General features: G+C 42.0%; 2 protein-coding genes, 1 long non-coding RNA gene and 1 pseudogene across 3 annotated transcripts; 2 read left to right on the top strand and 2 right to left on the bottom strand.

Annotated features, from left to right (window-relative positions):
* Window positions 1-452: 452 nt before the first annotated feature.
* On the bottom strand, window positions 453-935 carry LOC121781615. The gene has a single exon (XM_042179341.1). The coding sequence runs from the start codon at window positions 933-935 to the stop codon at window positions 453-455; it is 483 nt and encodes a 160-aa protein (XP_042035275.1).
* Window positions 936-3,591: 2,656 nt separating this feature from the next.
* Window positions 3,592-5,917, top strand: LOC121782206. The gene is made up of 2 exons (XR_006046271.1): window positions 3,592-4,598; window positions 5,689-5,917. It is a non-coding gene; the product is annotated as an uncharacterized LOC121782206 (long non-coding RNA).
* Window positions 5,918-9,756: 3,839 nt separating this feature from the next.
* On the bottom strand, window positions 9,757-19,143 carry LOC121781614 (annotated as a pseudogene).
* A 65-nt stretch (window positions 19,144-19,208) lies between these two features.
* LOC121781613 lies at window positions 19,209-21,846 on the top strand. Its single transcript, XM_042179340.1, has 4 exons — window positions 19,209-20,048; window positions 20,162-20,461; window positions 20,530-21,033; window positions 21,229-21,846. The coding sequence occupies exons 1-4, from the start codon at window positions 19,209-19,211 to the stop codon at window positions 21,844-21,846; spliced, it is 2,262 nt and encodes a 753-aa protein (XP_042035274.1).
* The last annotated feature ends 3,027 nt before the right edge of the window (window positions 21,847-24,873 follow it).

The following is a 24,873-nucleotide window of genomic DNA, read 5'->3' as shown; positions in this document are numbered from 1 at the left end:
ATGCAAGCAACACAAAACACACTAAAAACAAACTGAAATGATAAAATTAAAAGTTACCTACTAGGGGTTACCTCCCCTATAGTGCCTTTGGTTATCGTCGTTGGCTCGACGTCCTCCATGAGCTGCATCATGTCACGCCATAACTGGTGGTGTTAGACTTTCTGTCAATATTGGAAGCATATGATCTAGCCAATCTCTTCTTTCACTAAGTATTTTTCAGAGCTCCATCAGAAATTTTGGTTTCCACTTTGGGTTAATTTTCAGCTTTTGTTTTCTTCACCTTCACTTTAGGATTTGATGTAGTCTCTTCTTTAGAAATTGATCCACCACATGAAGCAAACATCCATTGCGGTAAAGAAAAATCCCCAAATGTGGACTCAATTTCTTGTGCCTTTTGGACCTCTACAACGTGCACAGCTTTGCACTCCTTCTTCATAACAAGTTTTTCTTCCTCACGACTCTTCATAGCATTGTAGATAGATAGGATGTGACGTTTGTTGCCCATATGAAGAGTGAGCTCTCCCTTTTGCTACATCTATCAATGCTTTTCCCGTTGCAAGAAATGGGCGCCCCAGGATAAGCGGTACATTTACGTCTTCTTCCATATCCAACACTACAAAATCGACGGGGAATATGAAGTCGTGTACCATCACAAGAACGTCCTCAACAATTCCTTTGGGATAGGTGACGGTTCTATCTGCCATCTGTAGCGTGATTGTTGTCGGCTTGAGAGTGCTGATCTTCATCTTTCTGAAAAATGATAATGGCATCAAATTTATACTCGCCCCCAGATCACAAAGTGCCTTTGTCTGTCTGTCATTTCCAATGATGCATGAGATGTTGAAACTCCCAGGATCTTTAAGCTTGGCCGGTAGCTTTTTCTGAATTATGGCACCACGAAAAAGTTCACTTTGGTTGCCCACTGATTTGATCATCCATCAAAACTGGGCTTTAAAGCTCCTTTAGCCGATACGGTGTAGTGATATGAATATGCCAAATGAGAGTTATCCTTTGTGATCTCTTCCTTTGAGAATTGTTGTTTGGGACCCTCCAACGTGTTTGCCTTTTTGTCGGCCCTATTAGATAATTGAAGGAAGTGATTTTTTTTCCTGCTAGTACTGTTACCTTAGGGAAATTAGCTTCTTTGATTAATTCCTAATAATTGCATCCTTCCGGGTCATCTAAACATTAAGTGTTTACTTATCTACCACCACTGAGTCGTTATTTTCTATACCGAGTCTGGAGCTACTTGTAGTTTATGTGAAACCTGATTCTGACCCTTGAAACTTGGAATACTTTTGGTTGAAACTTCTGTCCTTCGTGATTTATTGTCTCTAATGACAATAATCCTTTACTTGTGTGCTTTTGCCACTAAATTTTGTTGTTGAAGTTGCGCGAGCTTATGTCTGTTATATTGACAAAGCCTCTTTGATAATTGTTTTTAAGAGATGACACATTAACCATAATATCTCTGGTTGACTCCTTCGATATAAATTATTGGTGTTCTTTCCTGCCGAAATTACACTGATTCCTTTGCCTAACCCTATTGTTTAAATTGTCTTCTATGTCAAGACCTTTCTGCAACTTGAGATTTGAGTTGATGTTTTACCTTTGTCTCCAATAACTCTGCTTCAATCATCATCTTTATGAGTTGTTTTTCTTTGAACTATCTTTGAAATATATGGACCCAGCCAATGATATGATTCGTATGTTCCTATTGCTTCTTAACCATGATTTTTGTTAACTTAAGACCAGATGTGGCTCAAAGAATATGCTAACCAGTCATTGTTCTATTGAAATTTTTATCCACCTCAATCGTGCTTTTCTGACCTTTAGATTATTGACAATTCGCTTATGTCCTACAGATGCTTAAATTGTTCTGAAAGGTAATAAATATCTAATTATGGAGCAAAGTTTCTATGTGACTGAGAAAATAGTTAAGTAGAACTGGCCACCCCATGTAACTCGAATCTCAGTAGCGCCCTTCTTCGAAAAACTGATGGGTTTTAACTTTGAAGTCATTTCATTGGACTTATTGTCATCTCATTCTTACCATCAGTTACCTTTTCCAAGCTTGTTTGGTAATTATTTGATGAAATCTTTTGATCAGTCACTCTACTACAATGTATTAAAGGGATCATCTATTTTCTCATCATTGTTGTTTCCTGTTGATTTTCCATTCCATGGAATTTGTGAATCAACTCTTCCAATTGGTATCTTCATGTCTTGATTCGAAATATCTTTTTGTGATATCATATTCGTTGAACATCTGAGATGGTCAATCTCTGAATTTTCTTTTGAAGATTAAGTTTAACCACTTATTATTCACTTGAGGCATCCAATGAGTTAATGATCCATTTTTGACTCAATAATTTCCTCAATCATGTGAACCGGATTAACCAGTTTCTGTGTCCTGTCATCTAATATTTCTCGTACATCTGCACTAGAAAGTCATGCCTTGATGGATTTCTTTGTATCTAAGTTTGGATCACCTTGTCCAGGATCTTCTATTTTGACTTACTAGGAGGCAATATGTGTCTCCATACCTATTTCTTCTGTAATGTGTAACCTTCTATTATTTTATATTGTTCTGTACCCTTGCCTATTGGAGTTAGTGATCTTTTTGACCATCTGATGTTAGTTTCTGCTACCAGAACTTCTATCAAAGATAAATTGATTGTCTTGTCGGTAAGTTTTTTATGATCCTTTCTGAATAATCCACTCAAGATATCGAGGTATTTTCTAAACTCTCTCTCTGATGAATAGTGTCTCTATGTTTGCATTTGAACTGGATGTCTTATGGCTCTTATATTACAAACATTGCTTTTGGTGAAGTAAGGTTTGCATTTCTCTGTCCTTGAACAATCCAATCTCATTGACAATCTTTGCGATTCCTCTCCCCTAATTTATATCACGTTCTATTTTCGAATCAATCATTTACTTTATATAAAGTTCCCATTTCTTTCTTGAGAGTGAGTTATTCGATCGGAAATGGAACAGACTTAAGATTTTTCTACATTTGTTATGTTATGAAAGTTCTTGAGGTTCATTCAAATCTGAGTTGTGATAAACCTATAATTTGTGCTTACTGAGGCTAATCCTTGAGCCTACGATGATCGGATCTGAAATTATCATGCAAAACTAATTGTTGGTGAGAGATTGTGACTTGTGACAAACTGGAAATTCAAAACTCTATGAATTCATGTTCGTTTGGTTACTATGATACAAATCTTTGAACTACTGTGATAGTGATTGGCTTACAGAAACCTCACTACATGCTTATGTGATCATTTGGGATTCTGCTATCTGATGTTGATGAGATTTGAGGAAAAATAAATAAATAGATAAATAAATAAATAAATTCCTATATCAATGCCAATTGTTCTGTTGTCTTTAGTATGGTGGGCTTGGCTAGGACTAACTTTTGCATGAATTGGATATAAAATTACCTTGAGAGAATATGATATGAAAGCAATATTCAGTCTCTTCGATTCAGGTATCAATTTCGAGGATGAAATTTCCTAAGAGGGGGAGAGTTGTAACGACCCAAAAAATTTCATAACTTGAAATTACTTTTAATTCGATAGAAGTCGATAATTAAAATTAATTTTGAAGTCTTATTTAGACTTGGTGTGTTGGATTAGTAGGAAAATAAAAGTAATTTAAAGAAGAAGGGGGAATAAGAAAAGGAAAATGGAGAAAATATCTCCCCTCTAGAACCTACGTGAATTATCATTCCCACTCCACGCCTCTCTCTCTCCCTATCTCTCTCTTCGACCAGGGTGGGGATTTCCAGAATCCATCGGCTTCTCCAATTCCGCCAGCCATCACCGCCGTTGTACAGTCACCTCGCCGGAGCTGGCTACTGCTTCCTTGATTTCGCCGGAGATGGCCACTGAGCGATTTCTCCGCCGGGAGACGCGACGCCGCTGCTGTCTCGCCGGGAAGACGCGACGCCGCTGCTGTCAGCAGCGTCCGTCGGTCAGTCTCCGCCACCCGTTGCTCCGATTTACCCCGAAACAGTCTCGATTCCCTCCGAACAGCCCCGAAACATCCCGCAAGATAAGTTCTCTTTTATCAAATTATGTTCTTTCGCATTTTCAATTGATTACAGCGGGTGTTCAATTTGTGATGTTCGATTGGTGTTATTATTCATACCGTTCCGAGTTTCGATTGTTGATTGAGTTACGTGAAGGAGTTGAATTTGGCAGCATATGTTATGTACTGATATGCTATGCTTGTGAAAGTAATTGATCGACTGAAAAGGGGTATACGTTGTTGTAAACTAAACTTGGTGGTAGGGACGTTTGGGAAGAGTGTTGAATGAGGGATTTCTTGTGATTTGTAGGGATTTGAAACAAGTTCTTACACTCTCTTTCTCTCTCGGCTCTCTACTTCAATTGTTGGAGGATTTTCATGTATGGAGATAAGAAAGTGTTGTGGTGAAAGAAACAAAGGAGACAACTAATGTGTCCTGTTCTGGCAGCATGTTACAAGTCCCGTTTAACCAAGGTAATCCTATCCCAGGAAATAACAAGGACATGGACAAGGAGCAGGAATAAAGGGATTAGTGTGTCAAGGGCGTTTTGGATTTCGAGGTAGTGTATTCTACATTAGGTCTTAATTCCTGAATTAAGTCTACGATATTGCATATAGAATCTTATGTGATTTGTGTATGTTATTTATGACGTGAAATATGTGAATTTTGAATATGGGATGTTATTGTGAGAGTTAGAATTTATCTGTTTATTTGATATGATATGGTGTGAAAAGAAGTTGTTGATCTGATATGTTAAAGATTATTGGAAATAAGTAATTTGATGAGAAAATGAATATAAATGTGACTGGAAAGTAAATGAGATAAATGATATATGCCTTTGAAATGTATACTTATATAATTTACATGTGAAGATGTCTGATGATGTCTGTGATGATGTCTGATCTGTATGCGTTGATGTGTATGTCGAAAATTGTCAGATATAAAGTATATTTGTTTGTGTTTACGCCCCGTGCTTGAGTGTATTCTGTGGGTACAATTGGCATGCCATAGGACAGCAGCGCTGCAATATCTGTGATTGTATGAAACCTCTGTTATAACTCTGATATATCTGGTACATGAGTGCATGTTTTGTCATATGTGTTTGGATTTGTTAAACTGTGGCGATCTGTATATTCGTTGGTGTGATTATATGATATAAAGTGCTACACGATAGTGAATGCCAAGATATGACGTTATATGACCAAGGCGATGATATGTGAAAACTATATGCTTATGTGAAAAACGTTATTATGTGATGCTAAATGATATATTATGATGCTAATAATCCTCTGATGCAAAAAGGGTGAATCTGACATTGTTTGACATGATTTGACGTTGTATGAAGTTATGATGTTGCTTGACACTAGCTACTGATAATTGTTCATGTTTATTGGTATACTATGAGATTATATGATTATGCCTTAAGTAAGTCTCAGGAAATCAAGGGAGGACGATATAAAGGTCAGACTTTTATTGTTGGTTATTTTGATATGTATGGTTATGAGAATGTTGGTTCTGGAGAATATTCAATGGTTAATATTGTAAACACATAGGCTGTATAATGTTTACTTAACTCCAGAAATTAGGCTCTAATGTTGAGTATACTACTGGCCTTGTTGAAGCTCACCCCTTTCTTTTCCCCCCTGCAGATTAGCTCTTTCGATGTACAACTGCTCAAGTCGGGTCACTAGCCAACCTTTTTGTGTTCAGAAAATTTTTTCGGATATACTAGATGTGGCATGTATAGAAAGTGTAATATAGTTCGGACGTTTCATTTACTTCGTTATCCAGGTTGTATAAATATATATAGACTTTTTGAAACAGGTTTATGGTCTAATTTCAGACGTTATATAACAGTTTTTCCGTTTGCCAAGTAAAGGAAAATGATATATCTTTGTATAAAAAAAATCAAGGATTTTCTGTTAAGTCGGGATTTGTACCAAAATGTGACATCATTTATTCGATTATTAAATTAATCGGGTAAGGGGTGTTACATTCCCTCCCATTTCTTATGTTTCATAGCTTCTTCGGCTGATTGTGGGATTTCTTCTTCTTCGTATAGTGCAGCCTCAAAAGCTCGTGCCATCTTGGTGAGATTTCTTTGCACAAAATTTGCCACTCCATACCGGCTTTTCCTCCCAATCCTCTCGGGGGAGTATCTTTTTGGTGGAATTCCCCTTGTACTCCGAGGAGGAAGTATAAATCTCCCAGTATCTCTATCAATAGTGTTATCTTTTTGTTGGAGTTCTGTATCAACAGGGTTAGACATAACTGGACTTTCAAGTGTCGGTTCAGGGATTATCTCGGATATCGTCGGAGGAGAATCACATGGGGATGGATGAGATGGCTCTTGTGGAGAGACCTGCTCGGCGGCAGTGACAACTGGCTCCGGTGGTTCCTCAATTTAGGAAGTTGGAAACGGCACAACCCAACTTAGCTAGTCCATAGAACTATCTGGAACACTCTCCCCCTGACTACTAAGGTGGGTGTGGTAAAAGAATTCGGTTTCCAAAAAATTGCAGTTCATGGTGGTGGTGATTTTTTTGATGTGGGGGTCAAAGCATCTATATCCCTTCTGGTTCACCTCATACCCCACAAACACACATTTGGTTGCACAGGGCGATAGTTTGTTTCTCTCATGTTTTGGGATATGGATGTACATGGTACAACCGAATACCTTGGGTAAGAGGTTCATATGTTCTGGAATTTTGGCTTGTTTGGATAGTGTATCAATGAGAGTTTTCATGTGGGGGATTTTGGTTGGGAGGCGGTTGAGGAGGTAAATTGATGTGGCAATGGCTTCTTGACAGAAAAACATGGGAACTTTGGATTCAATCATAAGAGCTCGAGTCATTTCTAAAATGGTCCTATTTTTCCGTTTAGCTATCTCATTTTGTTCGGGTGTATAGGCACAAGAGGTTTGACGGATCACACCGTTTTCTTTGCAAAATTGGTTCATAGGGTTGTTACCAAATTCTCTCCCATTATCCGACCTAAGGGTTTTGATAGTAGTATGAAATTGTGTTTGTATCGGTTTAAAGAAAGTGGCAAATTTATCAAAAACTTCAGATTTATGTTTCAAAAAATAGATCCAAGTCATTCTAGTGCAATCATCAACAAAAATCATAAAATATCGAAAGCCATTCCCCCCAATAACCGGTGCAGGACCCCATACATCAGAATGTACTAAAGAAAACATGGATTTCATACGAGTGTTTGTAGGTTTAAATGACTGTCTGTAGCTCTTGGTCAAAACACAAGTTTCACAAGAAAAATCAGAAGAAATTGAAAGGTTCGGGTAATGCAATTTAAAGTAACCAGGGGAGGGGTGTCCTAGTCTTCGGTGCCACAGCCAAGTTTCCTGCTTCGTGGATCCGTGAGCAAGCATCGCACTGCCATGTTGAGCTACCTCGTCCACGTAGTAGAGTCCCTGTTTCTCAGTGCCACGCCCAAGAATCCTCCTCGTCTGAATATCCTGCAAGCTACAAAAGTCGGGATGCATCACGAGTGTACATTTTAATTCCTTAGTCACATGACTAATAGACATCAGTCTCTAAGATAAAGTAGGGACATATAGACAATTTGTAAGACGGAGGGTGGGTGGTATCTCAATCGTGCCAGATCCCATAACATTAATCAAATCCCCGCCAGCAGTCTTAATATATGATCTCGGAACCACACTAAAGTCAAGAAAATCATTTCTATCCGGAGTCATGGTATCAGTAGCCTCACAGTCCAATATCCAGCCCTTCGAATTTTTAGTAATAATATCAGAAACATGAAATGCAACGGAAAAATCTCGTAGGGGTCTAAACTGATATTCTGACTCAAAGTTGGGGTAAATATTCAATTTCTAGGAAGAAGGGGTGCACTTTTAATTTTTGGTAAATCAGGGGGGCCAAACTAAATGGGATGGGGTCTCTTTTGATATTCCATAAATTTCTGGGGTAAAAAACGAGAATTCCCAAACTATAAATTAGGGTTTGGACAAAATCCAAACCCTTTACCTCCTTTGGATGAGCTGTTCTCTGCCCATTCGGCAAAATTTCCGGCGCCTCTCACTCCTCCGCCGACCGGTGAAGCTTCCTGACGCGTCCCTGTTCTAGTTCCGGTAGGCTCCCCATGGTTCCCGACCTCAATCCGCCGTGGCGCTCCATCTTCGTTCACCCCAATCGCCATCTTTGCTTGGGGATGTGATGCCCTTGCTTTTTGTCGTTCCTCCCACCATTCTGGGTATCCAAGTCGTTTGAAGCAGGTCTCCCAAGTGTGTTTTTATTTTCCACAATGGGAGCACCATAATGTTGAGGTATCAGGCCTGTTTCCCGGTGGGTTAGTGGTAGCGGAGCGCGGCGGTGGTGGTTCGTTGCGGTGTGGAGGTCGATGGGTCTGTGCGGCAAAGCCCTGGCCAATATCCCCCCAAGTGATGAATCGGTGCTTCCACCGTAGGCTTCTCCGGTGGGTGGAGACGACGCCGGTGGCATGATGCGACGTCGAGCCGCCTCCGTCTTCACCCATCCATACGCTGCCTCTACTGATGGGGTCGGCTCCTCCTTCAAGATGTCCCTCCGAATCAAATCATACTCCTGATTCAATCCAGTCAAAAACTCAATCAAACGCTTCTCGTTTGAGTGCGTTCGGAACTGATCAATCCCCTTGTCGCAGCAGCTAATCGGCTGCTTCTGGCTTCTATCAATGTTGATCCACAGCCCGTGAATCCTCCGGTAATAAGTCTCTAGATCGAGGCTTCCTTGTCTGATGTTTATCGCCTTTTCTTCCAGGTCGTAGATGTGGTATTTGTCGGCTCTGTTTTCAAACGTCACAGCGAGGCTATCCAACAATGCTTTGGCTGTTTGATGGTGTGCGAAATCGGCGATGATATCGTTCTCGATGTTGTCGACGATCCACGAGAACACCACCAAATCGTTCTCCTCCCACTCGTCGAACCCCTTACTTCCCGATTCCGGGGGTTCGTTTCTGATGTACGAATATGCTCCTCGGCCTCCTATCTTCACCTTGATCAATCTTGACCACTGGGGGTAGTTATTCCCATTTAATTTGAATGCAATTGTGATTGCTATTTCTCAAACTAGTTATCTGCTCTGGCTGTTCTGGTTTTGTGTCATCTGTATCTGACATTTTGGCTGGCTGTAGGGTTCGATTTCTGGTCGTTGGGAAAGAAAGGTAAGGAAAGGTATTTTAGGGCTATGATGAGAATTTTTTGAGCCCGGATCGTTGCTGCTCTGAGGCCATGTAGAAATCGGTAAAAGGGATTAATCTTATTCAATATATCAACAATGCAGAGTTACAATTTATATAAACTAGGATCTTCTATACATGGTAAACTTAGATTACACTAATTAATCTTCTATTATATGCGAAATATCCTCCCATATCAATTCCTGGTTTTGTGCAATATCTTCTAATACTAGTATTATAAATTAATTAATTAGCACCTTAATTTTAGGGAAGAAATAGATTATTCGAGAAAAATGATCCTGTATCTAGAAAACTGCGACGATCAGTGTTTGCTAGACAATGCTTTAAAAATGTTGAGGCTCTACGAATTTGATCACAAACTGTTCGATGATGTTCTTGTATGTACATTTCTTTTCTAATCATATCATGTACGCCTTTCCTGCTTTCTATATCGCGATATGCTTTTCAATGAACATTGACTGATCTTAATTTATTGGCTTTTGCAGCTGCAGATGTTTATCTATAGGGCTGTGCATATTTGAATCAGAAGAATTCAGAATTGTTGCTTGTTGAAGGTTTGAGCCTTTTTTTGAGCTAAATTTGATTCAATTTGACCATGAAATGCAAAATCTATAGTAAATAGCCTACAACCTGTTCGATACTTGGTCTGTGTAAGCATTTTCATTCTTGTGGAAGTAGAAACACCTAACATAAATATGATACATTTCTAATATTCATTGTTAATTCTTGATTTCAAACAGTAGCTTGTTCACTATTCTCATGGCTCACTTCCACCATATTCCTAAACCTTCTAGGCCTCCACATAACAACTCCTCTGTTTTTCAACCACCTATCGATTAAACGAACCGTGTTCCCGACGAGCAGAATGCCCATCACGCCGCACCACACAGCTAGTGAGATCTCAATGACCTTCCTCAGCGACCCCCTATCCTTGACCGGGACGAAATTCCAAGAAACTACGTCATGGGGAATTATATCCGCCATTTGTACCCGGAAAAAAAAGTTTCCATAGAGGGGAAAGACGCGAGACGTTCTCGCGTGTTTTAACCAAACACGCATGACGCTCTCACGTGTTTAATTAAACAAGCATGACGCTCTCGCGTGTATATGTAACACGCATCAGACTCTCGCGTGTTTTCCTTGGACACATATTCCAGTCCAGACGGCAGAGACCTCACTTCCCCCTCGCGACTTCACTTCCACCTCGCTCATTCTCTCACTCTCAGCGACGGCCAACGTCTCTAGCCGGCGAAAATCGAAGTGAATCCGATATTTTGATGCTCTAATTCCTATTTTAAGTGGTGTTAGGTAATTTTTGACTATTAATTTCAATTATCATTGTTATATGTTAGTTAGGTATAGATTTAGGGTTTATGGTTTGCCATTGTGTGACAACAAAAACATTTAATTTGTAGTTATATGTATGTATTGTAAACTAAATATATAATCAAAGCATTGAACTTGGTATTGAATTTTCGGTTTTAATTTTGTTCATTATTTATTTAAGTATGTTGAATTTATAGTATATGATGTTATGTCGTACTTATTTTGGAGGTTTAATGGTGTTTGTGAGTTTATATTGGGATGGGAAAATTATTCAGCTCCCAGGTTTGGGTGTTGCTTATGATCCCCCTCGTGCAAAATCATTTATTATATTGAATGAAAAGATATCTTATTATCAGCTTGTTTCAATGATATGTGAAAAAATTGGAATTGAGTTGGATGCACATACGATTGATTTAATATGGAGGCATCCTGTGGTTTTTAGTGGAGTGGTGAATTATATAGCTACACCAGTTGATGATAATTTGTTGGAGTATATGTTTGCTGAAAATCCACGTCAAATTGAACTTTTTATTGAATATACTACTGTTACCACTGCGTTGCAATTTGAACCACCTATCACTCATCATGATGTTGGAACGTCTAGGAGAGATGCTTATCCTAGTTTTGATGTCGGGACATCTAGGAGGGATGATGAATATCATAGCTTTGAATTCAACACATCTGGGAGGGAGGTTGATGAACCACTAGATGTACCAAATGTGACATGTGATGGTTCAGATGGTTCTGATAATTGTGATGGTTCTGATGGTTCTGATAATTGTGATAGTTCAGATGGTTCTGATAATTGTGATGGTGCAGATAATTGTGATGGTGCAGATGGTTCTGATTGTGATGGTTCCGATGGTTCTCAACCAAGAGATCTTGATTATAGTGCAGAATCATGTGAAGATTCTACAGACGACGAGACATTTGATACGATCGTTGAGAATTATGTACAACCATCTGTTCGTGGGGAGCAATCTGTTCCCGACTATGTGCCTGAAGGGTTACCATTTTTTCGATCATTACCATGTGAAGGCAGCCGAGGTTACTTTTCAGAAGACCATGGATTGGGTGAAGAGGATATATGGTATTGGGATGAAGATAATCCGAGACATATAGATGTGGGAACAAAATTTGATAGCAAATTGCAGTTGAAAACTGCTGTCACATTATGGCATGTGGGAACAGGTCGGATGTATGAGGTTATGGATAGTAAATCAAGAAGATGGCATGCAGTTTGTAGGGACCCATTTGGTCCGAAAAGAAAAGGCAGGGACCTTGGGCAACGCTACCCATGTAATTGGGAGGTTAAAGCAACGTTTAAGAAACGTGATGGTAGCTGGTCTATCAACTCATGGGTTGATCGTCATTGTTGTATGGGAGATCACGATCCAAGTGAACATGTTAATCTTACATCATCCATGATTGCTCTTTGTATTCGAAGTCAAATTGAAAATGATGCTGAATTCAAGCCTTCTACAGTACGTACATATATCAAAGATAAATTTCACGTGAAAATCAGCTACAAGAAAGCATGGTATGCACGCAGAAAAGCTATTGAGCTTGTATATGGTGGGTGGGAGGGATCATTCAGACAACTCCCCAGCTACCTGACTGAGTTGCAAACTCAAAATCCGGGGACAATCGTTGAGTGGTTACATGACCCTGTATTGAGTCAAGGTAATACAAAGGTGTTCCGCTACGTATTTTGGGCATTTGGGCCAGCAATAGAGGCGTTCCAACTAGCAAAGCCGGTCTTATCAGTTGATGGGACTCACCTCCGTGGAAGATTGAAAGGTAAATTACTTGCTGCAGTAGGTTACGATGCAAATAAGAACTGTTTGCCAGTTGCTTTTGCTATTGTTGATGAAGAAACAAACGAGAGTTGGAGTTGGTTTTTGAATCTTGTGAGAGTGCATATTATAAAACATGATCAGGAAGTGTGCATAATATCAGACAGACATCAAGGCATTATAAATGCCATGAAGTCTGATGTGTGGAAAGAGGTACCAGTTGGTTATCATCGATACTGTTTAATTCACGTTAGATCGAATGTGTTACAAAGACATAAAGGCCCCGGAGTGAATAAATGGGTATGGATAATGGGTGAAGTAATTGAGGAGTGGAGATACTGGACTGCAAGGCGTGAATTAGAAAAGGTGAGTCCAGAAGCTCTGAGGTACCTAGAAACCACCATAGATAGATCGCAGTGGACAGCACACGATGAATTTCATCGATGGGGTGAGACATCTACTAACATGGCCGAGTGTTATAACAATGTGTTGTCATCTGCGAGGGAACTCCCAATTAGAGCTATCATTGATATTACATTCTGGCGGACCATCAACTGGTTTGTTAACCGAACGACTCTAACCAAACAATGTCAGACGCCTTTGACACCGTGGACTTGGGAGTTATTTCAGAAGAATGACCGTCGAGGGAGACGTCATCATGTTAGGACTACAAGCATAGCACGTGGAACTTATGAGGTGCTAACCTATCACAGAGGTCTGGGTAGATTCCATAATATACATGTTGTAGATTACCGTGAAAAGAGATGCTCATGTGGAAAGTGGCAGACCTGGAGAATGCCTTGCTCTCACGCAGTTGCGGTGCTGAGAGAACGCAGTGATGACATCTTTAGTCATGTTGATTCCCGATACCATACAAATGTTTGGATTCACCAGTACGCAGGTATGTTATTTAGATACTTTTTTTCTTACATTATTATCATGTCTTACAGTTGCAATTTTATGCAGTTGCGTTCCGTCCACTGAGACACCAAGATTATTGGTATGAATCTGAATGGACACTGGAATGTTCACCATCACGGCTACTTCCTCGTTCACGTGGGCGGTACAACAGAAGCAGGATACACAACCAAATGGATGAGCGCGAAGAAGATGCGCCAAGAGCTCCTCCTTGATGCCGCCTTTGTGGAGAGACCGGCCACAATAGAAGAAAGTGCACTTTAGGACGTGTTGTGTAGTCATATTATATTTGAGAATCGTGATTGAGGCTTGAATTTTATTATGTGTTTGAACCATGTTTAAGACTGAAATGACATTCTTAAGTAATATTGTTAGAAAAAAATTCGACAGAGTTTACTTTATTTATTAATCAATCCACCTGTAATAAATAAACAGTACATCTCAGATCAATCAACATGTAATAAGTAAACAGTACATCTCAGATCAATCCATCTGCACCTGTAATAAATATACAATACATCTCATGATACCATTCTACTTAAAGGACGATGGTGTATATTTACTCGGGCCTTTTCCTATGTTGTCACGGCTAGACCTTCTACGTGGGAACATGCCCAAAATTGTCTGAGACAAACTTGGTCTGGAGCGTTCCTTATCGGGATGGGATGTATGTGAACTACTACTAGGCCGATCAAGTTGGACACTACTCCTAGGAGGGTCAATATGTTCTCTCCTCGTGGGGCGCTCTATGTAGGCACTACTCCTAGGAGCAACATCAGCATCGGCATCATCATCATCATCATCATCATCATCATCATCATCAGCATCATCATCATCATCAGCAGCAGCATCATCATCATCATCACCATTTGTTGGAGAGTGCACGATATGGACATCTGAGAAGAATGAATCCTGTGTAGTAGGCTTCCATGGTAGCCTAACTCTATCAAATGGAGTAACCCAACTAGACTGTGGCGCGTCCGACCAGGTAGGAAACCAACTAGAGGGATCTGGTGCTGGTGGATTTTGCATTTTGGGGTCAGCAGCAAAATTGTAGATGAATGTATCCAAATCTATGTTGTCATCTGAATTAATATTTTCTTCATTTGCGGCTTGTGATGACCCTGGCATGTCTTGGGACATTCTGAAATGCCGTGAATAACCATGCCCACCTGTTCGGATACCTCTTTGACCAATACCGCGAGCTCTTCGGATAAAACCCCGGGACATATCCACATCAGTGCGCTGTGTGGAAGGTATGACTGTGCGTTCACTCTCACCGCAATCGGTAAGGCAGTTAAGAGCAAGACTGTTAATCTCATGCAACAATCCAACGGCGTCTGCTGGGTCAAAACCACGCGACAAATGGAATACACGTGCCAATATCTCAGCCTGTAACAAATAAAACGTGAATATTTAATAACATACATACTTTAAAAATGAAACAACAACTATAAAAATACAATACTTACTTGGAGTGTTGATGATGATGCAACAGTGTTCATCCCTACTTCTGGAAGCCTACCCGGCAGTGTGATATATGTAATGGTAATTTTAAAATACCACTCCATGTATAATCGAGTTCTCATCACCTGCACGTGGTCTGTAAGAGGCTCCATGTAATGATTAGACACGAACTCCGACCTTATCTCCCAATGTTGAATGTAAGCCTTGTTCTGCACAGCCAAGTTCGTCTTAGCTTTTCCACGATGATTTGTTTTGAAATGAGTTTCATTGAAACCCCAATCACACAATTCCGGAATGAACGGAGTGCCTCCAAATTGTCTAACAACGCGCTCAGGCTCATGTGCTTGGACAATAGCCCAACAAACCATGCACGTCACAGATCTCCAACTGTTGTTTATCTCGAGGCAGGAGTCTGGCAATTGACGGTCCACATAGGGCATCCAAATAAACTACAATAACAAGTTTACATTAAAATTACACAAATATATATCAAAACATTATTCATTTTACCTGGCTATTTTGGAGTAATGATAAATGTTCACGATAATGTCGAACAGAATGTTTGGGGACTCTGTTTAACATATATGAGCCAGTCCACCTACAATAAGAAAAGTTTCCAATTTAATATGTTGTCATTAAATACACAAAAGAGAGGAAACAACAAACTTACATTAATGCACATGGAGTGTTGTTTGTATGTATACGTGCCATCACAAAATCCGGTCTCAAAGTGGGCATTCTCTCCCACACCCACAGTTGTAGGAGCACTGTCGGACCTCCAATGTCTGTCCTTTTGCCCATGGATGCCTCACAAAGATTATGGTATAATGTAGCAAGAGCAGCACTCGCCCAACTAATCATAGAGGCAGCCTCTACATCTCGAAGTTGGGTCAACCACATCAAAGGTATCTTACACCCTGAGTCGTCGGGTAATATCAACCCTCCCAATAGCACAAGCACAATCATACGTGCCCGTTGAATGTAGGCTTCGTCTTCCAGACCATCTTCTAACGGTTCAATCATCATCCTATGTATTAGTGCCGATGCCAAGATACCGTTTTCCTTCATCTCGCTTTGAAGGGGATAGAAGCCCAACAGTTCTTCACATAAACTCTTCCACCCAGATTCACTATACCCATTTCCTGTAAAGGGTACTCCATCTACACGTAGAGCCCATAATACTTGAACGTCCTGTAATGTAGTAGTAGTTTCCCCAATGGGAAGATGGAATGTATGTGTCTCTGGCCTCCAACGTTCAACCAAAGATGTGATCAAAGCATGATCAACATCTAGAGCCTTACCACAGAAAAAAACTCCACCTAAACCAAATCTGAAGACATAATCAATCATGCGTCTGTGATGATTATCTATTTCCCAGAAATGGCCCTCAAAGCGCCGAATATTGAAAGGAGTTGTTTCCTCGCCTGCCCACGCCTTGCGTGATATATGACTGTGCTGATAATGCAATACAGAAGGATCTTCTGGTCCATATCGCGACATTCTAATATAATCAACATTTAACATGTTTATTTATAAAGCAAAAATTCTATAAAAAAAATATTTCACTGCTTTCTCATTCTAGTGTTATCAAAATAAAAATATAATAACTTACAAAAATTTAACAATTCTTCATAAAATTAATAAAAATATAACTTAACAAACAAAAATTTACCAAATCATCATAAAATTAATAAAAATATAACTTAAAATAATTCAACAAAAATTCAACCAAATTCAATAATTCAAAACCAAAATATCAACCACATTCAACAAATTAACACCAAATTCAACAAATTAACACCAAATTCAACCGTGTTCAATAATTCAACAATAATTCAACCAAATTCAATAATTCAAAACCAAATTCAATAATTCAACAAAATATCAACCACATTCAACAAATTAACACCAAATTCAACAAAGTAACACCAAATTCAACCGTATTCAATACTTCAACAAAACATCAACCAAATTGAATAATTCAACATCAAATACAACCAAATTCAACATAAAATCAACCAAATTGAATAATTCAACACCAAATTCAACCAAATTCAACCAAATTCAACAAAATCATTTCAACCCATGAACCCTAACTCTTATACCTAACTAAAATATACCAATAATAATCGAAAGTAAGGGTAGAAAGTTACCTAACAACACTTCAAATTGGAATGGGAGAGCTAAATGTCGGATTATGGTTCGATTTTTGCTGGTTGGGAAGAATGGGGCGATGATGGAGTTCGAGTTCTGTGAGAGGAGAAGCAGCCTGGCCCAATTTTGTATCCAAGGGAGGCACGCATTAGCTTCTCGCGTGTATGTTTAAAGACGCGATAGGAAGACGCGTCTATTCCTTTAAACGACATGAGAGGAACACGCGTGTATTTCTTTAAACACGCGAGAGCCTGATGCGTCTATACTTTTTAAATACGTGAGAGCGTCATGCGTGTTTGGTTAAAACACCGAGAACGTCTCGCGTCTTTCCCCTCTATGGAAACTTTTTTTTTTCCGGGTACAAATGGCGGATATAATTCCCCATGACGTTGTTTCTTGGAATTTCGCCCCTTGACCGGGGTCACCACAACGATCGATATGGCATAAGTTGCCGCTGTTGTGGTGACCGTGAGCCACATGATCATCATCAGGATCCACATGAATAGCTGCTGCCAGAAGGGCAGGCCGCTGATGAGCAGCAGGATTGTGCTGAGCGACGAGACGAATGCCACTGTGTTGGTGCACATGAAGCTCTTGAATGTGCGTTCGTTTTTGTAAGCCATCACGGCCTCCCCTGCTTTGTGTGGCTTGGCCGCAAGGGTGCGTTGTCGTGGTGTGTGAAGTCCTCCTGCCAGACTCCCCCGGAGGGGTCACCACTGCCTGGAAAGCCATGGTTGCTATGAGGATCGCAACCACCATTATAGAGTCTCGTTTCTTGGTCAGCCACTTCACCGGCTGAGTGTCTTTGTACCTGACTTTGAATCTCGTGAGCCCATGACACAGAATTCTAGAATCTCTTGCCTCAGGTTGGATTTGTTCGAAAAGCGACTTTGCTGTTTGGCCGTTGGAGTTCTTTGAATTGATATCTATGTTGTCGTTTTCGAATAGATACTCTATAATCTGCAATATTGTGTGTTAATGTACTTGATTTTAGGTAAAGAAAGTTGTTACTCATTTTCTTGAATCTTGATCCTATGAGGTGTATGTTTAGCTATGATTATTGAATGATCTTGTTTTATTACCTTTTGTAGCCTAAGTTGTTGGTTTATAACATAAATTCATTATGGAATTAGGCAAATATGAGATACAAGGCATAATAATGAAAAATTAGACAATAGAAAAAAAATTGTTATCTTTAAAATTACCTCAATCTTTCTCCCTACAACTGCTATATGCAAAATGGTATCACCATCATCATTCTTTGCATTGACCAGCTCTTTCACTTCCTCCACCAAAACCTTCAAAGCATCCAACTGGCCATGTTCAACGCATAAATACAGCACGGTGAGGCCTCGGCCCAACTTCTGCCGAGCAGCTGAAGGAGCTCTCGAGACGAGCTCCTCCAGCAGCTCGATCTTGCCCTTAATGGCCGCAAGATGGACAGGGTTCCGGCGCCCTGTGAGTCACGGGCCAGGCACATATGAGGTGCAGCATCAACGAGCCTCTTTGCGATCTCCATGTGGCCCCGTGCTGAGGCAACATGGAGAGGCGACGACTGCTGAGAGTTGAGTTCTTCAGCAAGGTGAGGGTTGAGTCTCAAGGTTTCTTCGACATAGGACAGATGGCCTTCTAATGTTGCTACATGTAAAGGAGTGTTGTTTGGACTCGTGTAGGAAACTCTGTGTAGGAGAAATGTATCGTTTTGGAGTAATCGACTGATAGGGACATGCTTGCAGGGACAACCAACGAAGGGAACCAACGAGAATCAGAGGATGAAGAGGAGTCGACAAGTCAGGAACCAAACCGTGGAGAACAGCGGGAAGATAGACGTTCGAAGAGGATCAGAAATCCGCCTGTTCGTTATGGAGATTTTGTTTGATTTATTAGATCTTTTTATTTCCTTTTAAGAATATTTATTTTGTTATTTTAATAGAGTCAAATCTTCTTGGGTTTTCTTCTTGATTCTTTCCCAAGTCGTAATGTCCGAATCAAGTAGGGGGAATTCTATAAATTATAGAATTCCCATTAGATCGAGTCATTGGGAAATAAGAATAAAATATTTTTCTCATCTTGCTCTCTTTTATCGTTAAAACCTATTCTCTCAAGCTAGGGTTTATTGTTCTCCAACTTCAGATTCGCGTGCTCATCGTTAGATAGGATAACCAGAACCTATCATCTGGTGCTTTCTTGATCTACTCTTCCTCCAGTCCGACTTCACCATGCCATCTGATTGCGACAACGACGAGGTGGTGACGGGAACCCAGGAGTATAGTACATAGTAGGTCAGACAGATGGTGTTCGATATGCAGCTGCGACAAGCAAAATATGAGAAGAAGATGATGGCTCATAAGCATGAGCAGGAGGCTGCCGTTCGCCAACAAACGATCGTTAACCGCAATATTAATGATGCTCTAACTAATCTCGCGGCCTCTCTCCGCACAAAGACCGCCCTCCAACAGGTCGTCGAGAACCCGGCGCCGTCCACTCGGGGCTGGGCTTTGCCGCCATCCATCACAACACAACCGATCGATTTTGACGCAGAGTCGTACCCCAAGTTGACCTCGGGACCCCCACGTTTCTCGGGTGAAAACGCGGTTAAATGGATTCGGATGATCCAAAAGTATTACAATCACAATTTCACACCCTTGGTTGACCGCCTATATCTCACATCGTTTTTATTTGACGATGAGGCGGAAGATTGGTTAGCCTATTTTGAAGACAACACCGCCTCCAAATCCTGGGATTCTTTCCTCCTCGCGGTGAAAAAGCGGTTCGATCCTGATCTTTACGAGGATTACGTCGGGCGATTGGCTACCCTCCGACAGACGTCCACTTTGGAAGCCTATCAAACTGAGTTCGAGGGTATGCTCCAGAGAGTTACTGACGTCGGGGACTCCACGTTGACTTCCTTATTTGTCGCCGGCCTTAAACCGGCTTTGAAACAAGAGCTTTTGACGCGACGCCCCGCTACCCTGCAGGACGCGTTCGCCCTAGCGCAGCAGCTGGCCATTTGCCAGGCAGTAGCATCTCCAGTTTTCAGTCCGAAACCATCTTGGCAGAACAGGGGGAACAACACAGTTCAGCAGACAGACCCTAATGCCAAGAAGGACATCCCGCCTGATCAGAAGCAGGTTCGTGAGGGTCAGCCCCCCCGTGATTACCCGGTTGTGCGAATTTCGGCGGCTGAGCGGGCAGAGATGACTCGCTTGAATCTTTGTTGGTGGTGCCCTGAAAAATACTCTAGATCACATGTCTGTGCAAAGAAGTTTTATGCACTCATGGCGTGGATGACGGCGACGACGAGCTTTCACTGGACAACGAGACTACCCCTGAGGACGATGGTAAAAATATGGCGATTACGGGCGATGTCTCCAGGATCCTCGTTCTTTGTCCTAAGATCAAACCACGCTCAATTCACCTGCGGGGGCGCATCAACGGCACGGAGGTTTCTATTCTGATTGATGGGGGTAGCACCCACAACTTTATTCAACCAGCAGTAGCGGAAAAGTTGAGCCTACCGGTTAATGCTATATCTCCATTCCGGGTATTTGTGGGCGACACGCTTCTTTGAAGTGTGCTTTCACTTGTCTGGACACTCCTATTAATTTGCAGGGTCACCAGTTTGGAATCGACTTATATGTGCTCCAAGTCAAGAGTCCGGACTTCATTCTAGGTGTTCAATGGTTACAGGATCTGGGCGACATCACTAAAAATTACCGGAACCTCACTATGCGCTTCGAATGGAACGATCAACCGGTGTTTTTGCGTGGGGAGGACGCCCCACCGCGCCCAATATCATACAACAACCTGTTCTCCTTTATCAGCTCAGACTCGGAGGCGGATATATTTGAGCTACTCCCGGTCCAGACCAGCGCTCTGCAGTCTTCCTCAGGCATCGCCGAGGTTGACCCCTCTGTTTCGCAAGTCTTGTCGGAGTTTGCTTCGCTTTTTGACCTTCCTAAAGAGCTACCACCGGCTCGACGATGGGATCATCGTATCCACTTACCCAACGGGACGAAACCAGTTAACGTGAGGCCATATCGGTACCCGTATTTCCAAAAGGCAGAAATTGAGCGGCAGATTGTCGAGATGCTCAATCAGGGGTCATACAACACAGTACGAGCCCCTTCTCGTCCCCGATGCTCTTGGTGCGTAAGAAGGATGGCTCATTTCGGTTCTGTGTGGATTATCGTGCTTTGAATGCTGCAACGACTCCGGACCATTTCCCTATTCCTACCGCGGATGAGCTTTTTTACGAGCTTCACGCCCCGTATTTTTTCTAAACTGGATCTGAGATCAGGCTATCACCAGATTAGAATGCACGTCGATGACATTTACAAGACTGCTTTCCGCACGCACGAGGGCCATTATGAGTTCCTCGTCATGCCATTCGGTTTAACTAACGCGCCTTCAACTTTCCAAGCAGCGATGAACAGTTTATTCCAGCCATTCCTACGTCAGTTTGTGATCGACTTTTTCGACGATATTTTGGTCTACAGTACCACTCCGGAAGACCATCAGCGGCATCTTCGTCAAGTCCTCCACATTCAGCAGGATAACACTCTCTTTGTGAAACAATCGAAATGTGCTTTTGGAGTCCACACCATCGACTATCTGGGTCATATAATATTAGCGGGAGGGCTCCACGCTGACCCGGCGAGATTAGAAGCAATGGATGCGTGGCCCGTGCCGACATCTGTGAAGCAGCTCAGGGGGTTTCTTGGCCTTACGGGCTACTACCGAAGATTTGTTAAGAAGTATTCTCTTATTGCTTCGCCTCTTACCGAGCTCCTTAAGAAGGAGGCTTTCCAATGGACTGATGCAGCCGCCGAGAGCTTCACCGCACTTAAAGCCGCCATGTGCTCGACCCCGGTCCTCCGTCTTCCGGACTTTGAATTGCCATTTTGTCCTGGAGACCGATGCCTCTGATTTGGGGATTGGCGCCGTTTTGCTCCAAGAAAATCACCCTATAGCCTACTTTAGCAAGAAGTTGGGACCCCGTCGACGTCTGGCTTCGACGTACCACAAAGAACTATATGCTATAGTCGAGGCTGTTCAGAAATGAAGGCAATACCTGTTGGGCCGTGAATTCGTCATCCGCAGCGACCAACGCAGCCTAAAGGACCTTTTATCTCAAGTGGTGCAAACGCCCGACCAACAATTTTACTTGCAAAAACTCATGGGATTCAAGTTTTGCATTTAGTACAAGTCGGGCGCGTCGAATAGGGTCGCTGATGCTCTCTCACGACAGACTGCCGAGCTGCACGAGGCTGATCCGGCCCTTCTGGCCTTGTTCACACGGCCAACAGCGGCTCTGCTGGACCTCGTTCGCCACGAGAACACTTCCTTACAGGAGCTGCTGGATTTGCACAAAGTCGTGTCCGACGGTCGCGCGCAGGCGCACATCTCAGTCCGGGATGGGCTTATTTATTTTAAGCACCGCCTATTTCTCTCCAGAAACTCTGCTGCAATACCGGATATCTTGACAGAATGCCATTCAGCCCCGACGGCCGGTCATCCGGGAGCTCGTCGGACCTTCGTCCGCGTGGCTAGCTCTTTCTTCTGGGCAGGTATGCGCGCCTACATCAGTGCGTAAGTGGCGACGTGTGTCGCTTGCCAAGCTACGAAGTATGTTCTGGATAAGCCTAATGGCTTGATTCAACCGCTTCCTATCCCCGATTTGGTTTGGGAGGTCGCTTCAATGGATTTTATTGTTGGCCTTCCTAAGTCCCAGGGGTACACAGCCATAATGGTGGTGGTCGATAGGCTCTCTAAATATGCCCACTTCGGCGCCTTGAAGCCGGGATTTGATGCACCGCGAGTTGCAAGGTTGTTTGTGGACACGGTGGTTAAGCTCCATGGTTTCCCTAAGAAGTTATTGTCGGATAGGGATTCTATATTCATGTGCGATTTTTGGGATGAATTGATCTCGCTTAGTGGCACGAAGCTACAGTTCACGACGGCGTATCACCCGCAAACTGACGGCCAATCGGAGGTTACTAATCGTGCTCTGGAACAGTATCTCCGCGCCTACACCTTTGACTGTCCCAACCGTTGGTCATTTTTACTTCCCTGGGCTGAACTGGCAATGAACTGCTCCGTGAATGTGAGCATCGGAATGTCTCCGTTTGAAGCTCTCTATGGGCGTGCACCACCTAATCTGTTTGATACTTATTCCCAGCCATCTCATAATGTAGAGGTCGCCGAGTTGCTCGAAGAAAGGGAAACTTTGCTCCGGACGTTGAAGGTGCGGCTTCGCCGTGCCCAAGAGCTCATGGCTAAGCAGGCTAATCGCCACCGGAAAGATGTGGAGTTTGTAGTTGGCGACAAGGTGTGGCTCCGCCTTCAGCCATACCGTCGGCAGTCGGTGAGCAGGCCCATGTCGGCTAAACTAAGCCGCCGATACTACGGTCCATTTGAAATTGTGGAACGGATCGGGAAGGTAGCATATCGTTTACAGCTTCTGGTAGAGAGCAGAATTCATGACGTATTTCACGTCTCTCTTTTGAAGCCGTTTGTCAGCTCTGCAGCATCTCCGGACCAGGTTCTGCTACCCTCGGAGCTGTTGAGGGGGCGGCCGCTGGACACTCCAGTGCGCGCGGCAGCCGAGCGCACGGTGCTGGTAGACGGGGTTCCTCAAGTACAGTGGCAGGTACATTGGGCGTCGGATGTTGGGGAGACTCCTACCTGGGTGCCCAAAGCAGAGTTGGTCCACGATTTTCCGCATTTGCACCTTGAGGGCAAGGTGATTCCCGAGGAGGGGGGAGTTGATAGGGACATGCTTGCAGGGACAACCAACGAAGGGAACCAACGAGAATCCGAGGATGAAGAGGAGTCGACAAGTCAGGAACCAGACCGTGGAGAACAGCGGGAAGATAGACGTTCGAAGAGGATCAGAAATCCGCCTGTTCGTTATGGAGATTTTGTTTGATTTATTAGATCTTTTTATTTCCTTTTAAGAATATTTATTTTGTTATTTTAATAGAGTCAAATCTTCTTGGGTTTTCTTCTTGATTCTTTCCCAAGTCGTAATGTCCGAATCAAGTAGGGGGGATTCTATAAATTATAGAATTCCCATTAGATCGAGTCATTGGGAAATGAGAATAAAATCTTTTTCTCATCTTGCTCTCTTTTATCGTTAAAACCTATTCTCTCAAGCTAGGGTTTATTGTTCTCTAACTCCAGATTCGCTTGCTCATCGTTAGATAGGATAACCAGAACCTATCATCGACCCAGAGCCTCTTTGTCCCTTCTTGCTGCACTCTCGTACAACTGCATTTCCATCTCTGTCTTTCTCCCTCTCCTACACAAATTCTTGATTATTTTCTCATATGTAGGTAGGCAATAATGTTTTGTTTATGGTTATCACATGGTTGACTTCTGATTACAATAGACAGATAGTTGACTTGGTCACAATTGGAGTAGTACTTTTCTTATGAATATGAACAGAAATTACTTGGTAAACACCTATGTCTACATCAATCTTGTTTAATTTGATCTGGTCTATTACTTTGTATTTTTTTTGGGTATGTGGACTCATATCTTCTATCATCGTTGATTCCATAGTAAGCCAAACGATTTGCTTTTTCAAGGGGGTAGGCGAAATAATTAATTCCATACTGTTTTATGAAGAAAAGAAAAGAAAAAGGGTAGTTTTCGTTTTGTTTCCCAGTGTATTTATTTGTTTTCTGAATATTGGTTCATGCACTTAATAGTATATACTTCACATGTATTATTTCTTTTACCACTTTATTAGTATCGCTCCCTTTTTTTATCATTGTTTTAGTAGTTATTTTTATGTATACGACTCGGTCCAAATGGGCCATAATCTAGAGGCTTAGTCTCAGGCCCGATTGACATTTTATTAGGTAGGAGATGGAGTAGGAAATGACATAGGTGATCTCAATCGCGTAAATGTGCAATTTGGGTTGTGAATTTGAAAAAATGTTCCATGAG

The sequence above is a fragment of the Salvia splendens genome, chromosome 20, assembly GCF_004379255.2.
Source record: "Salvia splendens isolate huo1 chromosome 20, SspV2, whole genome shotgun sequence".
Lineage (NCBI taxonomy): Eukaryota > Viridiplantae > Streptophyta > Magnoliopsida > Lamiales > Lamiaceae > Salvia > Salvia splendens.
This window is presented reverse-complemented; position numbering and strand designations above follow the sequence as displayed.